Here is a 17,358-nt window from a genome sequence, read left to right on the forward strand (position 1 = left end):
ACTTCTGATATCGTGATTACTGGGTAAGAATCGCTCCCCTTGTAATTATCGCAAAATGGTCTCCTTGTCTCATAACAATTCTGCGGCAATATTTCGCGTCTTTAATTCAACGCGCATATTCGACCGTCTCCACTTTGGACGATCCACTATCTTCCCACCTCTGGACTTTTCTATCTTTTCGGCTTTAGAGTTTAGAAATTAGAGTACGGGCTACGGCAATTTTACTTTCTATCCTTCTAGGAAAAAAAATTGTTTCAGAATCCATAGTGGCAGTTAATGTTATTGTGATCCGATAAGAGGGTACTTACGCCGCCGAACACGACAAAGCTATACTCCCTAGATCGGGGCGACTGCTTGGACTTTTTGCCAGCGCCGTCGAAGCAGTAAAAGCAGGCGCATCTTCAAAACGTATGAAAATACGTATGTCATCGGAAGGCAGTAGGTCCCCTAGTGTATAAAAGTATTATGACGCTTGCATGCATGGGATTTTGGATTTTGGATTTTTTTTCTGTTTTCTAGCAGGAAACTTTGAATGCAATCGGGCCCCACACTCCACGCTTTCTTCTTCCCCAGTTCTCCCTCTCGGTTTCCTCCAATTTCCTTTCTTCCCTTTTATTTGTTTCCTTGCGTCTCCCTCGTCTGTATTCCTTTCTTTCTCAAATGAAGTCCGATGGCGAGTTTGGATGACTTCGGCAAATGGGAATTTGCTTTATGGGTAAGATATTGAACGCTCTATCTGACTCCGTAAGTTTGAGTTCCTTCCGTCAAGCTTCATGGAATACATGTTTCGCGTTTGTCTATTTGTTTTTGTGTTTTTATTATGGGAAGTGATAAAGAAGACTGTAGTCTGGAGAATTTGTTTTTGGTATGTCGGTTGTGCTGCAAGATCAGGGAACTTGTATTAAATTTTCGCTATTTCTTGGATTTTTACTTATTGGGTGGATGTGCTTCGATTTTGGCCTCTTCAGTGATCTCAGAGTTTGGATTTCCCACTTTTTGTTTAGTTTTTTGAATTCGGAATTTGATAATTTTGGGTCCCATTTTTTGATAAATGCTCATCTAATGGGAACTGAATTCTGATTTTGCTCTTCGACTTTGGTTTCCGTATATTTTCTGATCCATGTCGTCTCTTTTGGGGTTGATTGGAATTCATGGACTTTTAGCCCCGGATCGTTGTATTGGATTTTGGGGGTTTCAAATTTTAAATATGGACTGTGGACCTTTTTAGCTTCGCAGAGTTTGGAGGTATTAAAGTACCCTGTGAGTTTTCGCTCTTCTTTGTGATTCCGTTTTATTTTGAAAATTTTCTAGTTGCTTTTGTAAACGTTTGGCTTTCCTGTTTTTGTTTGTTTATTTTTTTTTTTGTTTTATGCCTGTTTCTTGGGCATTTTATTTGTATTAAGCTATGATTACTAGTTTAACGTTAGGTGTTTTTTTACTGCTTTTGTTTGAGAGCAATTTTGATTGAAATTTATCCTGGATTTCAAAAGTACGCTTAAAATTGCATGGAAATGTTCGTTAGAAACATCTTTGGTGGTTAAAGATTTCTTCTAATAATTGAGGTTCTGAATCTGCACTTTGAAATACCTGAGTTGTGTTTTACATAACTGTGCTTTGGTATGCATGGAACGGGGACAAGTTTGAGGCTTCAATTGGATTCTTTGGTTTCTTTTCTTGTTTTGGATAAAATCCCTAGGACTTCCATGAACTCTATTTCCATTATGTTCATTTGGAAGAGCTAGCTGTATTTATTTTTATCTTTTGTCTGTTTTAAATTGTAGGATTAAACCTTTTACTGAAAGCAGATTTGGCAGCTTAGTAAAGGACATTGCAAGTGTGAACTTCCTTCTTGAACATGTGCAAACAATGTGTCATGTTTGTGGTTCACAATTGTCTCAAGTAGGGAAAAAATTTCGCTGTCAAACTTGTGCCCACCATATTTGTGGTGAATGCGAGAGGAAAGAAAATTCTAATTCTTCAAGGTTAGATGGTGGAGAACCTGGTGGCTGCTGTAAATTTTCCATGGAGAAGTACAAGCAAGAGCCTTCCAAATTGGATGGTTTGAATCCCTGTGGCACTCCCATGATCAGCCCTGCAATTTCCCTAACAAGTTTTGATAGCTGTGCTTCAAGCTATGGTAACTCACTCTCTATCTTTGAACTCTTTTATCACTTTCTTGGGTATTCTCCTTAACTTTTGACAGTCCGCTTCCTTTTCCTCCTGTAAGAAGAATACTAACAGTTAAATGTGCTTGAGTTGCATTATGTTACATGGAAAACAAAAGACTCTCATCGTTTTCCTTAAGATACCATTCATTTTTTAACAGTTGAAGATGAAGATGAAGATGTGATATATGTCCTATGTAACCATTATATTACATAATAAATTTCTTTTTGATAGATTTAAATATATAAAACTTATATCTAGGAAAGAACTAAAAGTTTTTGTAGCTTTCAAATGCCATCACCTTTAAACAATCTCTGTTTATCCTGTCAGGGGACATTTCAACTGATCCAAGCTTGCAGAGCAGGTAAACAGCTATTTGTCAGTTATCAAGATTAAGTTTGATGAGAAGTATTTTCCTAGTTTGGAGGTAATGATTTTATGTCTTTGATCTTGTAGGGAGACTGAAGATGAAAGTGCACCAGATACTTGTGAACAAGATCACGACCCCAGTATGAGTAATGTGGAAGTACAAGAACATGGGAGTTTGCTGGAAAAAGTTGATGCTCATGGGGTTCACCCTTCTGATGCAATCCATAACTCCATTTCGGTCACAGTTGCGAATTATGGAAATATTAATTGCGATGACAAAGGAAATTTTAATAACGCATCAAAAGATGTGAGAGCCATGATCAGTGAAAGTCATTCAGAGGGAGAAAAGGATGCCATTAGCAGTTTCTTACAGCATGGAGCTGACCTTTCTCAGCCTTTTGATATTGAAACAAAGGCCCAGATTTGGGTTCCACCTGAAGCTGAAGATAAAGAAGATGATCTGGAGTCTAGTGTGGCTCATAATGATGATGATGATGAATATGGTGATGGCATTAAATGGGGTCCTTCTAGTTCCTTGAGTTGCTTCAGTGAAGAAAATCATACGAGTCACAGTTTTAAAGAGGTGCGGCAAAAGGTTATTGCAGAAGTGGTTACTGGAAATTTCCATTCCATTGTATGCCAGCTTCTTAATTCGATGGGAATTGGGGAAATTTGGAAGGATATAGTTGCTTCTTTATCATGGGAAGCTGCTAGTCTTATAAAGCCTGATGGTAATGAAGGCAGGCACATGGATCCTGTGCTCTATTTAAAAGTGAAATGCATTGCATCTGAATCTCGAGAGCAAAGGTACCTTTCTTTGTTGCTTTTGCTTCCTGAGACATTAATGTTATAAATGGTTTCATTAGAATTCAAACGGGCTATAGGCTCTTAACTCTAGATCACTTGGGTCTTGCAGTGAAGTTATCAAGGGGTTGGTTTTCAAGAAGAGCACTGCACACAAGCATATGACAACCAAGTACAAGAATCCAAGATTGCTATTGCTTAAAGGTATCCTGGGGCAACGTGCTAGTGGATTATCATCTTTTAATTCAATGGCAGAGGTGCGTGTGTTTGGAATATTCATTCTTCCTTGCCGCATGGACATTTTTATGCGTCAATTTTGCTTGATTTTTGTTTTTCTGCAACCAGGAGGATGATTATTTGAAGTCTATTACTGATATGATTGAACTGTGCAATCCAAATGTTGTTCTGGTGGAGAAAACTGTTTCCCGTGACTTGCAAGAGGCTCTTCTAAAGAAAGGAATTACTTTAGTGTTTGATATGAAATTGCCACGCTTGGAGAAGATCGCCCGCTGCACAGGCTCTCAAATTGTTGCTTCTCCCAGCAATCTGATGAATCCAAAGCTGAAGCAGTGTGACTTTTTCCATGTTGATAAGTTTGTGGAGGAACATAATAGTTTTGGAGAAGGCGGGAAGAGGTCATCCAAAACTTTGATGTTCTTTGAAGGCTGTCCAAAGCCTTTAGGTTGTACGGTAAGATGTGTTTCTTACTCTTTTACTGTGAAGTATGGTGATTTCTTTGGTATATTGGTAGCATTTGTGGAGGTTACCTCTTAATATCTATTACATAGCTTCTTTTTTACTATGCTTTCAAATTTAGTAATTTTGAGTTACTATTGTTGGTTGGTGTAAATTATAGAGCCAGCTTTGATGTTTCTGATATTCATTGTTTTTTCTTCTGTTGCAGATATTATTGAAGGGAGCTCACAGTGAGGAACTGAAGAAGGTCAAGAGTGTTGTGCAGCAAGCTGTGTTTGTAGCTTATCATTCAATTCTAGACACTTCATTCCTTGTAGATCAAAGGGCAGTAGTTTCAAATGATCTAACGGGGGTAGCAAATGCTACCTTGACAAGTTCCCATAATTTGGAGGTCCTTAAGCTTGAAGATCCTAAAAGTGCCATCACCACATCAGATAACTTGGAGATCTTCATTTCTGATGCGTCTTTGAAAAATCCAGTTCCAGAAGGATTGTCCCAAAATGTTAATCTTAATACAGAAGAAATCCATCCTCCTGAAAATGACCAATTCAAGATGTCTCATGTGTCTTTAGGCCCACCAATTCTTTCTGGCTATTTGTTTTCATCTTTGTCAGCTTCTCTTCGAAGGGTGCTTGGAGATAGCTTCCCTCTTCTCCCCTCTTCCTACCAGTCCATCTCCTCGTACATTGGGCTCAATGAAGATGATCTAGACAATGCAACTACTGGGGAAGGCCTTGCTTCTCTGTCTCCCCAAAAAGATAATGGTGAAATAGAGGTGCGGATGGGAGTCAATCTAAAAACACCACATGATAATGGAGCAGCTATGGAACCAAGCACATGCCCTGAAGTACCTTCCAGTAGCTGTGAGATTGATGTTGATCATCAGGATCCAGTGCCTCAAAAGGATGGGATGAAAACTGTTTTAGGTCCCCCAAGCATCTTGGTTTTGCACTCTTCTCAGTGTCTTACAAAAGGAACAGCTTTTAAACAAAGGCGGCTTTCTCGTATCAAGTACTATGGACACTTTGACATGTCCCTTGGACGATTCTTGCATGAGTTCATACTTAATCAGGTATTTTCCGACTATTTAAATTCTATTTTATGTTTCTTTTACCGTTATTTGTAATTCCTGTATCTAATATCAATAAAGGGGAATATATTTTGGACATTGGAATAAACATTTTTTTATTTCTTTAGTGCATGTTTTAATTTCTGACAAAATATTTGTGTTTATGGTAGAAATACTTGTGTTCTACCTGTGGGGACCCACCTGATGCTCATATTCACTGCTATATTCATCTGAATGGAAAGCTGACAGTACATGTCAAGCAGCTTCCTCCAGACCAGCGTTTACCTGGTGAAGCAGAGGGGAAAATCTGGATGTGGACCCGTTGCTTGAAGTGTGAGTGGAGAGATGGAATCCCCATTTCAACAGGGAGGGTAGTGATGGCGACTGCCTCTCGTGGTCTCTCATTTGGAAAGCTTTTAGAGCTCAGCTTTTCAAGCCACTGTGCTTCCAGAAGATTATCTAGTTGTGGGCATTCTCTACATAGAGACTGCCTCCATTTTTATGGGTATGGGGAGATTGAAATTCTTTTCTTAAGGGGAGCATGGATTTTTTTTTGTGATTTAGGTCTTCAGGCTATCATGTGCTGCTGAAAATGTCTGTAACAATTTGCAGGTTGGGCTCCATAGTTGCAATGTTCAGATACTCTCATGTTGACTTTTATGTAGCTTGCAATCCTCCGCCAATCCTGGAGTTTAATAATCCCAATGGACAAGAGTGGCTTTATAGAGAAGCTCAAGATGTATGTCTTACTGCAGTACTATAGTTATTTTAATTATATGATTGTTTCATGGTAATTATATGATTCTTCTCCATGATCTTTTTTTCCTTTTTTTAGGTGCTTGCAAAAGGGCACTTGTTGTTTGCAGAGGTAATGAACTCATTCCAGAAGATTCAGTCCAGATTTTCTGGTTTGTCACTGAAGCAGCCTGTTAAGCTTGGAGGTTCAGTTAAAGGGTTCACTGAAATTGAAGATATGTTGAAGCAAGAAAAATCTGATTTTGAGGTCAGTTTTTGAAAGGTTAGAGACTGATTTTTGTTTTTCTCAAAACCTTTTTCCTTATATATTTTTGTTCTCTTTTTTGTTGACAAAACAGGCATCTTTGGGAAAAGCTGTTAATAAGAACAGGCATCTGGGTCAGATTGTACACCAGATTCTTAATTTGAATCGCTTAAACCATGAACTTCTACTTGAGTTGTATGTTTGGGACCGGCGTTTGCATTATCTTCTTTCCTCCGCAGGGTCTGTTAATGGTCAACAAAAAGCACAATTGAAGTTGCAGAGTGAAGATATTTTGACCAGAAAGACTGAAGACAATAATATTATCGAATATGCTGGGAAAAGTTCAGAAGATCTCAGTGATCTCAATTCCAGAAAATTGGTCTCCCCAGCATCAGTCGTTGACTCTGATAAGACAACAGACCCTGCATGTGGACAGGCTGAAGAAACATGTCTGCACACTGCAAGTGCTGGTGAGGATGTTCATTCTTCAGAGCCATTGATTAATATGTTGACCGGCCATGTTGTGGGTAATGGAGTTTCTACTAGACCTTCTGAGCTCCCTGATCAAGGTAATCAAGATAATGCACTGGCAAGTCAAAGGCAGGTGGAGTTGGCTGTTTTAGATGAAGTGAAGCCTCTGAGGCAAACTGAGCCTGTGGCTGCATCGAATAATAAACTTGGAGCAACAATAACTGACTCTACATTGAGTGAAGCATCTTGTAACCCTGTAGCTCAAAGTTCAGTTGCTTCTGAACTTCAGAATCCCGAAGGATGGGTATGGACCCCCTTTGCTGAAACCCGTAAGGCCTATAGAAAAGATCTTCAAAGGGGTTACTCTCAAAGGTTTGAATTCATCAATAGCTACAGGCCCGAGCACCTTTCTTCGGTTGATGAACTGATTACCCAGGAAAGGTCTCGTTTGCACTTTCCTGTTGGTACAGATGATGATGTTGTTTCAGTCTACGAGGATGAGTTTACAAGCATAATTGCCTGTGCACTTGCATTATCACTAGATAAATCCAATTCATTCAAGACATCTGCTGAAAAAGAGACAAGGGAAGTAAAAGGAGGAATGGACATGGAAATTGAAACACAGTATAGTCTTGCTTCTGATGTTGGCATGGCTTCCCCATACTGGTCATCAAATGGGTCCTTCGATTTTGATGGAATTCATTTGGCACAAACTGTCTCTTCTCAAGAGTTGTCTGGGTCTGATTTGTTTTCTCCAGTGGACCCACTACATCCAGAAATATCATTGGGGGGTGGGAAATTGCCTGGGAAGGGGAAATATTCAGTCATTTGTGTGCATGCTAAACAATTCTTTGCTCTTCGAAGGAGGTGTTGTCCATCTGAACTTAATTACATTTCTTCACTTAGCCGATGTAAGAAATGGGATGCCCAAGGTGGCAAAAGTAAAGTGTTCTTTGCAAAGACACTAGATGATCGGTTTATTGTGAAGCAAGTGAAAAAAACAGAACTTGATTCATTTCTAAAGTTTGCTCCTGAGTATTTCAAGCACATTTCTGAATCATTGAGTACTGGAAGCCAATCTTGCCTTGCAAAAATTCTTGGAATATATCAGGTTCTTCCCTCTCTCTCCTTGTGTATTTTACTGCTTTTAATATTGTTGAGCAACTGAATGCTTGGGAATGTATGCAGTGGTGTTAGCAGCTCCTTTTTTCTCTCCTTTTATTGCTAATACTAGGAAATCTTGGCTTGCTGAAAACACAATAGTATTTTAAGGTATTAGAAGTTAATTCTAAAAGAATTAAAGAAAACATTGTGTGTTCCTTTATCATCTTTCTTATTTCTTGGTTTTAATTTTACTTCTGAACTTTGCTGGTGAGGCATGCAGTGGTATCTTATGATGCTTCTGATGGCAAAATTCTATTAGGAGAAGCAGACATAACAGATAAGAATGTTAATTTTCTGTTGCAGGTTATCATCCGGCAAGATAAGAATGGGAAAGAACTAAAGATAGATCTGATGGTGATGGAGAATCTTCTCTTTGGTCGAAATGTTTCACGTTTATATGACCTTAAAGGAGCTCTTCATTCTCGATACATCTCAGATGCAAATGGTCCTGGCACAGTTCTTTTGGACCAAAATTTTGTTGAGGATATGCTAATCTCCCCAATGTATATCAGTGGAAAAACTAAGCATATTATGGAACGGGCTATTTGGAATGACACATGTTTCCTAACTGTAAGTTGAAAGTTGATCTCTTTACCGTATAAAAGCAACCATAACTCAACACTTTATGAGAAAAGGTTTCAAGGAGGCAGTTTGTTTGTATAAGTCTGTAGTTTTCATACCTTCAAAATTAGGAAGCCATCTCCTTGAAGAGGTTAAAAACGATTCTTTCAAGGAGCTTAGATTTATAGCTCTTTGATAATAGGAAATTTTTGCCTCTTCGATGGAGCAGTTTTTCATGAAAGATGCATTGAAGTCTCCTTGGCTCCTTGAGGCTCGAGGGGTTGATCATGATGTGACTCCTTGAGAAGCTCCTTGAAGCCTCCTGTTTTTTATTTTGCTGCCAGTAGATGTCATCTTTATGGCATTCTAATTTCTATTATCTGATTTATTTGTCTCTATCTTGATACTCCAGTCAATTAATGTCATGGACTACTCTTTGCTTGTGGGAGTGGACCAACAAAAGAGAGAAATTGTTTTTGGGATTATCGACTATTTGAGGCAATATACATGGGATAAACATCTGGAAACGTGGGTCAAGTCTTCACTAGTTGTACCCAAAAATGCCTTACCTACAGTTATTTCCCCAAAGGAGTACAAGAAAAGATTCAGGAAGTTCATGTCTACCTACTTCTTGACACTCCCTGATTGGGACCCTGACAGACTTTCAGAATCATCGGAATTGTGCGAGTACTGAAGTGAAGACTCTCGTCTCTTTTAATCTATGCAGAGCAGGTGGAGAAATTTGCCAATGGTTCTGCATGAATTTTTCGTCAAATCCGGATCCTTGTTAATCTCCACTTATGTACATGTTTTTAATTTTGGTTGTATCCCATGTGGACTGTACATAGAGTCATTTGATGTTCCCTGCAGGTCATCTTCCCCATTTTTTTGCGATTTTTGTGCAATTCTCTGGGGTCAAATGTCATATAGAGAAGTGCATGAAATGATGAATAGTTCATTATTATTTGTAATAAATAGTTCATTATTATGTTCAATAGTAGCAGGTTCTACAATTGATGTAATGTACATGTTTTCATTTTTTTCCTTCTGAAAATATCAAAGAAAGGAAAGCTGAACACAGGACATCAACAAGCTCTTCAAGAGGCCATGGAACTTGCACTGAAGAAGATGTTGCCAACAAATATTTTTAGCCATTATTGGGTTTAATGCACAGCTCGGAAGAAGCTTTGGACTACAGTAATAATGGGTGGAAAATAATGAATTTTCCATGCCAATTCTTCGTAGTAAAAACGAAAATAGGGTCTGTTACCATATGTGTTGACAGCAATCTGGAAGGAATGATGTAAATATTGAGTTTCTAAAAGGACATTTAATGTAGTCTTACATCACTTTTTCTCTCTTCTTAGGTTTTAAAGGGTAATGTTATAATTATTGAGTTTTTTATTATTATAAATACACCGAGAAGGAGGATTAGGCACACCACTTAACCTAACTTAACCTAATCCTCCTCTCATTCTCTCTCAAACACTCTCTCAACTTGGGATTCTCTCTTCTCCTTCTTCTCCTCCATCTTCTCCCTCATTTACCTCACCTTCAGATTCTTCTCTCTTGTGCTGATTATCTGCGGTATTATTATGGGATCTTAAATTCAACATATAATTATGGAGTTGCATTAAAATCTAGAAAGATGAGAAACTAATGCTAACTTGGCTCCACCATGTAGCTTGAGGCAAGTCCCAAAAATTCCCAACTTCCTACTTGAGGCACTAAGCTCATAACCATTCTTAATAGCTGATGAGATTAATCTGTTTGTACCAAGAGCAGTATGAGAAACTAATGCTAACTTGGCTCCACCATGTAGCTTGAGGCAAGTCCCAAAAATTCCCAACTTCCTGCTTGAGGCACTAAGCTCATAACCATTCTTAATAGCTGATGAGATTAATCTGTTTGTAGCAAGAGCAGTATTTTTGCAGCAAGTGTCCTCATAATTGTTATTGTCATCCTTGGAGTTATCCGGGTTCCCACCCATAGAAATCCTTCTTCATCTGTTTTATCACTTGATGGAATCTGTTTTTTTTTTTTGGAAACTTTTAAACTAAATGGTAAGTATACTTCATGTATAGTAGTCATGCAACCAAGCTAAGCACTTATTTCACATTTGACATAAAATTTTCTAATAAAGGTCCTGAGTCCCATTTACATGCCCTAACAAATGTTGTTTCATGAAATTTGGTGAAGGCATGGCTTATTCATAATGCTTCTACAACAGGCTGCATTATTGGTGATGAAATTTTGTTTCAAAGTTACTTCGTTACAACCTTTCTGCATTCTCTTAGTGGCAACGCAAGTGCTGTGAGTCTCTGTAAATAAATGCAAGTGCTTTCAGGAATCCATAGATTGGGCTTTCTAGTCACTAACGGACTAGCCAAAGTCCTTCCAACAAATTGATCACAGTTAAGGTATATAACATTATACTGGTGAACAATAAATATGACTATACATGATCCTTAAACCCCTGCCACATAGCAATTCTGAACTTTTGAACAAAACTCTTGCATGCTATAGAATCTGAACTGCATGTATCTCTGGAATCTTCTCCCGGAGCTTCTGTGTAACAGCCACTCGAACCGTCATGACCCCCGCTGCCGGCCCACTAAGTCGAATTTTAACTATAGGTTCTTCAATTTTGACGAGTTCAACCTCCCCACCAGCAGGTCCCACCAGATATGGCCTTATTTCTTCCAGCACCTAAAAACATGAAACAAGAAATTACAATTGAGAAGGCTCAGTCAGCCAAACAAACATTGACTATAACCTGTAATGCAATTGAAATGATTACAATGTATGCTTACGAAAGTGTGGACCTTGAATGGAAAAAGTTGATAACAAATTCCTCAACAAAATTTCATTCTGGACAGAATATCGACCAGCTTGAGTTCAGGAAAAAACCTAACAAGGAATCAACTAGAATAGAAAGGCCTAGGTTCCATCCGAAAGTAAAAACTGAAAAACAATCATCTTCCTAACAAGAACAACTCTCGTTTCAGTTTTTTCCATTTATTAAAGTGTAGATTTAGTATGGAAAAAGTTCATAATGATTTTCATTACAAAATTTCATTCAGGAAAGAATATAGACCAACTCCAGCAAAAACCCAGACAAGGAGTCGACTAGAATAGGAAGGCTTAGGTTCCATTGGAAAGTAAAAACTGAAAATGAACCATGTTCCTAACAAGTGCAGTTCTCGTTTCAGTTTTTTCCATTTAAATTCACAAGCTTTCCATGCTTAACCCAAGTGTGATGAAGAAATTTATGCAGCAATTAAGATGGTGTGAGAAAGTACTCAAGCGAAGGTAGAACCATAACAGAAGGGAACAAAAAGTATTATGAAATATTTCATCTTTCATAGCCTAGACATTCACATCCATCACCATTATCTTCACTGTGAGCTGCTTCTTTGCTGGCAGAATTTCACTTCATAAGCATGGTATCTTAACAAGTATCTAGTCAAACTTTCTCAAATAAATAAATAAAACAATTATATAGTGAAATATTGTCCTATGAACCAGGTGATATACAATCCTTTTAAATCAGTAAGCTCTGCTAACACAGGTATTAATGAAAGAAATTTATTTCCTGACAGTTATTGACACCCACCACTTAGGTTATGCAAAAATGAGTTCCAAGCTCCTCCGAAGACAACATTAGTCTTACATAGATTCACATCATCTCTTGATGACACTAGTAATAATGTGCTCACAAGTGATCTCCTCCAAACATGACACAATTAGGATGTCAACAAAACCCTTCCTTGCCATTATTAAATTCTTTAAAGTGCAAAACTTAGCCATTCAAAAATAATACTAATAAACGAATAAATAGTATATTGTATTTTCAATTACCTATACAGAATCAACAAAATTCAAAGTCAATCAAATATTCAGTAAATTTAAAGGATCAAGGGCATCCTACCTCAAGTAACAATGGTTCACAACTTAAATGCCCAGAGAATGAGATTGAACCATGCGCAGGGCACCCAAACAAGTACACTAAATTCTTCTTGGCTTAAGCCTCTTATTCTCTTCTCTTTGTGAGAGAAGTGTAGAACATTTACTAACATGTGCAGAATTTTGGAGGAGCTTAAAGCCAGTGAATGAGATGATGAATTCAGAGGATGCTAGGAGGGAGAGGTGGAACTCGAACTGTTAATGACCAAGATTGCAAGCTAACCAACACAAGAGTTTGGTTTTATATCCCATGAGTTTCAATTAGCAACTGCCCTATGACTTGAAAAACATGTAAGTGCTTAGATTGTTATCCCTGTTTACAAAACACAAAGGAGAGAAGAAGAATTTCCAATACCTTAAGAACATAAACTGATATACTTAAATTTTTACTCTATTTCTAATCAAAGCAAGCCACAACCTCACTAATTATTAAGGATGTAATTTATTCTCTATGCAGATCCCTTGGTTGAAGGAATTCAGGAAAAGGGAGCCAAAACCGGGGAAACTAACCATCCCAGTCTAATAAATTATTACCAATGATTTCAATGACAATAAAAGTAAATTAAGACAAAGATTATCAAAATAATAAAAGGTATGCCGTGAAAAAAAACTGTCCATCAAAATAATTTAGTATACTAGTCAATCAACTTGATGGAAAGGATGATAACTTAAAAAGGCTCATCCAAGGCAACTGGATCTCTAGCATTTCAACTCTCTGCTGTAAAGAACTCAAGTTGGTCCCTTGAATACTACATATGAAACTCTACCACAGAGGAATCATTGTAAAATGCACAAACTCATTCACATAGTAATTATTTCATATGTGGTAATTATTACCTTTTCAATATTTTCTTCATTAAGTTCAAGACCCGTCTCTTCATCAGGAACAGGTTCAACTGCAACAATTTCTGGGATTTTCTCCATTAGTCGGCGCTCAATACCCATCTTCATTGTCATGACAGAACTCGGGCATGATCCACAGGCTCCTTGTAGTTTTAATCTGACAACATTTCCATCAATCTCATGTAATGCCACATTTCCCCCATCTGCTATGAGATAGGGGCGTACTTCATCTAATACACTCTCAACATTTTCAGCAGTCAATGGCAATTCTACTACTGGATCGGGTGTAGCAACAGCTTTGACAACTGTAGCAAAACAGAAACACAAGACTGTTAGAATTCTACACCGTTCTTCAGGATGGGCATTCTGCAGGAATTATATCAAGAAATAAATTCAGTTCATCTAATTTACAACATGAAAAAGTGAGGAGGTTATAATGCTATGCTAAAGGTACCTCTATCATTACATCTTTCATCCAACTCAGTACCAACTATTTCTATTTACAGTTAAATGTCATGTTTGTATACAAAGCAAACACAATTCCCTTTGTCAGTAGTAAACCGTTGCACCAATTGAATAAATTCGTCATGCTACTTGGGGTGGGTTCTCCACATTGTGTCTCTGATTTTTTTACTCTTTTTTTTTTTTTGAAGTATTGAAATGCTTTTCATTAATATGGAGTAAAACGTACAACCTATGGGAACAACTCCAACCCTTTTTCGCAAAATAAGAGAGGTCACTACAACAAGATGTTGGTGAAGACTTCCACCTTAGTCTGGCAATAAAACATACAGTTCTGTTCTTAGAACATGAAATCCGTTCTATATTCCAAGAAGACTATGATACTGCTTTTTTTTAAATTATTATTTACAATATTTCATCAAGAATATAGCTTGATATCAATGGAAATCGGCTTGTCTTGCCATCCATGATACTACAGTGGCTGACTTTCCTTCAATTATCACTGAATCTGAGGACTATTGTGGATGATTTGTCAAGACGTACATGGATAAATCTTATGCATTTCAAATCTAAATATTGCTCCATTCTCAATATTTTTTTTTCCCTACTGAGCACTCAAATCCATTGACAAATCAAGCTAGTTGTTATGAAACTGATCTACTTTCATAGACAATACCTTCCTTCTTTCATGAAAAGAATGTCATCAACCAATAGAACCGTGTTGCCATTTCACAGCAAAATCACTTTGCTCACTGCAAATTTGCCCCGTCTTCGGGGTTGCTCATGCCTCCCGTATTCTAACTGACATACTGTTTCTTTACTGTTTCTTTTTGGGGTGAATGATGGTCACAGCTGCATATCTCATAAACTGTATGACGACTCCCTCACTTTCTAATAGAATACCATAAAATCCTTATGAACAAGAAGCCTTCCTATTCACATTTTATAGTGTTTGGATTTCTTCCTTATGCTTCAACTCTTTCATATCCCATGGGGGAGTGTTAAGATAAGTTTTTTTTTGGGATAGATATCCCTTCAATCACGTATTTGAAGTTTTACAGTTGTAAAGTGTGTTTATTCTACTTTTTACTATCTCTGTCTCTGTTTAAAGGAGATCCGTCAGAAATTTTTAAAAAAAAATCAGATAAACCGCCAAAAAAGGACTGGAATAAGAGATTTTGACCTAAAACTACAACCCAAATTCGAATTCACCACAATGAGTAGCTTAATTTTGTCATTTTTCAGACAAAAAAGTAAGTCGTAACTACAAATTACCCATGAAAATATCAGACCCAGCCGAATTCAATTCCAGAGATTCCCGTTTCCAATTACAACAAAGCAGAATATAAAGTCAATTGAAAACTAAAGACCCAAAATAAATAAGTGGTTCTTAATTAAACATCTACCTACCAACAACAGAAACAATCAGCAGCAAACAATATTACAATAAGAATAACCAGAAAAAAAAAGGAAAAAAGAAAAGAGAAACTCACTGTGACGGCGTGCTTCTGAAACTGTGCGGACACGACAGGAGCGTCGAATAGAAAACAGATGTCCATCTCTTGTAACTAAAACATGCGCTCTACAGAGATTTGTCTAACATTTGAGAATTAAAAGAAAAATTAAAACAAAAAACCGGTAGCAGAGTTAGCAAGGAGAAGAAATAACCGTGGATGTGGGAATCAGCAAGCGAAGAGAAAGAACATACCTTGAAGGGAGACGCAAGAAGAGTTGGAGAACTGGAACAAGAGGGTTCTAAGGCTTGGCGCGATCTGCAAGAGGAGGTGTTGAAGACGGCTGTTTGCATGTCTGCGCCTCAAGAATTCGAGAAACGAAAACTACAACGAAGGAAAAGAGAGTTTGGTCATCCTTTCGGGTCTCTTGATTTTCTACCCATTATTGGAGAGGGCGGCGTTCGTTGATTATTATTATTGTTATTATTTTTCTATTTTTTTGGTTCGATGGTTGAATCATATTTTATGTTTAGAATTTTTGGAAAAATTAATTGAGTCACCGCAACATATTTTTCTAAAATAAAACATTTTATTTTTGTAATTAAAAAGTTTATATATATAAGTAAGAGGTCGGACATGAATTGGTGGCACAAATTTTTTTTAAAATATTTTAAATAAAGTGAGGCCTTGTTAGTGACTTTTTCGGGATGTTTAAAAAACATTTATAGTGAAAATACATTTTTAGGAACCATTAATGCCTCTTGTTTCTTAGAAATTAATTTTTATAAGAAAAATTATATAATTTTTTAGGTAAGATTTTCCCACCAAAAAGGGCTGAAACTGTATAAAAAATTTTTGAATAAATATTCTACAATTGATTTTGTACTTTCAACACAAGCAATTTTTCGTGGTAATTTTGTACGTGATTTTTTATTTTACAAAAAAATTATTGAACAAATATAGTAATATATAAAATTAATTATTAATTTTTATTTATTTCATTGTTAGTAAATGTTTCCAAAGATTAACATGCTCTTTTTCCTCAGAAAAAATGTCCTAAATGAATATGAACAATGGGTTTCTTTTGATAGATATAGAGATAAATATAATGATAGATATAAAGATAATGATAGAGATAAAAATAACTAGTGATTGAATTAGTGATAGACTCAAATTGTAGAGTCCTAATCACCTACAATCTCGCCAGAGGATTTTTTGAAAAATAAAAAAAAACAAACAAACAAGAGTCCGGCCTCTAGCGACCTCTGGTCCCTCTCTGTGTATCCCTGGAACCCCTTTGGTCTCGCTGCTGTAGACATTACCGGGAGCCTCTCTGGTCCTACTACTATTCGCCGCCGCGGCGAGCCAAAGTTCCAACACTCTGTTTTGATGGTCCAGTGCCCGCGTTGTCGTTGAAAATCGTTGCCGCACACCATTCACCCTGACGGCCACAATGCCGACCGGCCCTCGTTGTCATAAAAAATCGTTGCCGCACACCGTTCCCCCCCCCCCCCCCCCCCTTGCCAAACCCCTCGTCTCTCCAAAGTCATCTCTTCTTATGCTATCTCCGGAAACATTGTTAGTAAATGTTTCCAAAGATTAACATGCTCTTTTTTCTCAGAAAAAATGTCCTAAATGAATAAGAACAATGGGTTTCTTTTGATAGATATAGAGATAAATATAATGATAGATATAAAGATAATGATAGAGATAAAAATAACTAGTGATTGAATTAGTGATAGACTCAAATTGTAGAGTCCTAATCACCTACAATCTCGCCAGAGGATTTTTTGAAAAATAAAAAAAAACAAACAAACAAGAGTCCGGCCTCTAGCGACCTCTGGTCCCTCTCTGTGTATCCCTGGAACCCCTTTGGTCTCGCTGCTGTAGACATTACCGGGAGCCTCTCTGGTCCTACTACTACTCGCCGCCGCGGCGAGCCAAAGTTCCAACACTCTGTTTTGATGGTCCAGTGCCCGCGTTGTCGTTGAAAATCGTTGCCGCACACCATTCACCCTGACGGCCACAATGCCGACCGGCCCTCGTTGTCATAAAAAATCATTGCCGCACACCGTTCCCCCCCCCCCCTTGCCAAACCCCTCGTCTCTCCAAAGTCATCTCTTCTTATGCTATCTCCGGAAATTACTCTCTCATCAACCCCCCCCCCCCCCCCCCCCCCCCTCCCCCCCCCCCTCCCTGCCAAACCCCTCGTCTCTCCAAAGTCATCTCTTCTTATGCTATCTCCGGAAATTACTCTCTCATCACCCGACGTCCTCGTCACCCCCGCTACCGCCTGTCGCTGTTTGCTCTGCCGGCACCACACATAACCCCCC

General features: G+C 37.9%; 2 protein-coding genes across 2 annotated transcripts; one reads left to right on the forward strand and one right to left on the reverse strand.

Moving 5' to 3' along the window:
- The first annotated feature begins 638 nt into the window (after positions 1-638).
- Positions 639-9,298, forward strand: LOC137959024 (putative 1-phosphatidylinositol-3-phosphate 5-kinase FAB1D). The gene is made up of 13 exons (XM_068806283.1): positions 639-715; positions 1,782-2,137; positions 2,497-2,530; positions 2,623-3,342; positions 3,452-3,596; positions 3,685-4,029; positions 4,244-5,107; positions 5,275-5,609; positions 5,717-5,843; positions 5,940-6,107; positions 6,199-7,686; positions 8,043-8,309; positions 8,713-9,298. Exons 1-13 carry the CDS (start codon positions 684-686, stop codon positions 8,992-8,994), a joined length of 5,163 nt encoding a protein of 1,720 aa, XP_068662384.1. The 5' UTR covers positions 639-683; the 3' UTR covers positions 8,995-9,298.
- Positions 9,299-10,643: 1,345 nt separating this feature from the next.
- Positions 10,644-15,449, reverse strand: LOC137960158 (nifU-like protein 2, chloroplastic). The gene is made up of 4 exons (XM_068807666.1): positions 15,280-15,449; positions 15,065-15,167; positions 13,104-13,414; positions 10,644-11,009 (listed from the first exon to the last, which is right to left on the reverse strand). The coding sequence occupies exons 1-4, from the start codon at positions 15,376-15,378 to the stop codon at positions 10,821-10,823; spliced, it is 702 nt and encodes a 233-aa protein (XP_068663767.1). The 5' UTR covers positions 15,379-15,449; the 3' UTR covers positions 10,644-10,820.
- Positions 15,450-17,358: the final 1,909 nt, after the last annotated feature.

Source organism: Aristolochia californica, unplaced genomic scaffold, assembly GCF_029961685.1.
Source record: "Aristolochia californica isolate CCGP_79_NKW_82.1479 unplaced genomic scaffold, dmAriCali1.0.hap1 SCAF_3, whole genome shotgun sequence".
Taxonomy (NCBI): domain Eukaryota; kingdom Viridiplantae; phylum Streptophyta; class Magnoliopsida; order Piperales; family Aristolochiaceae; genus Aristolochia; species Aristolochia californica.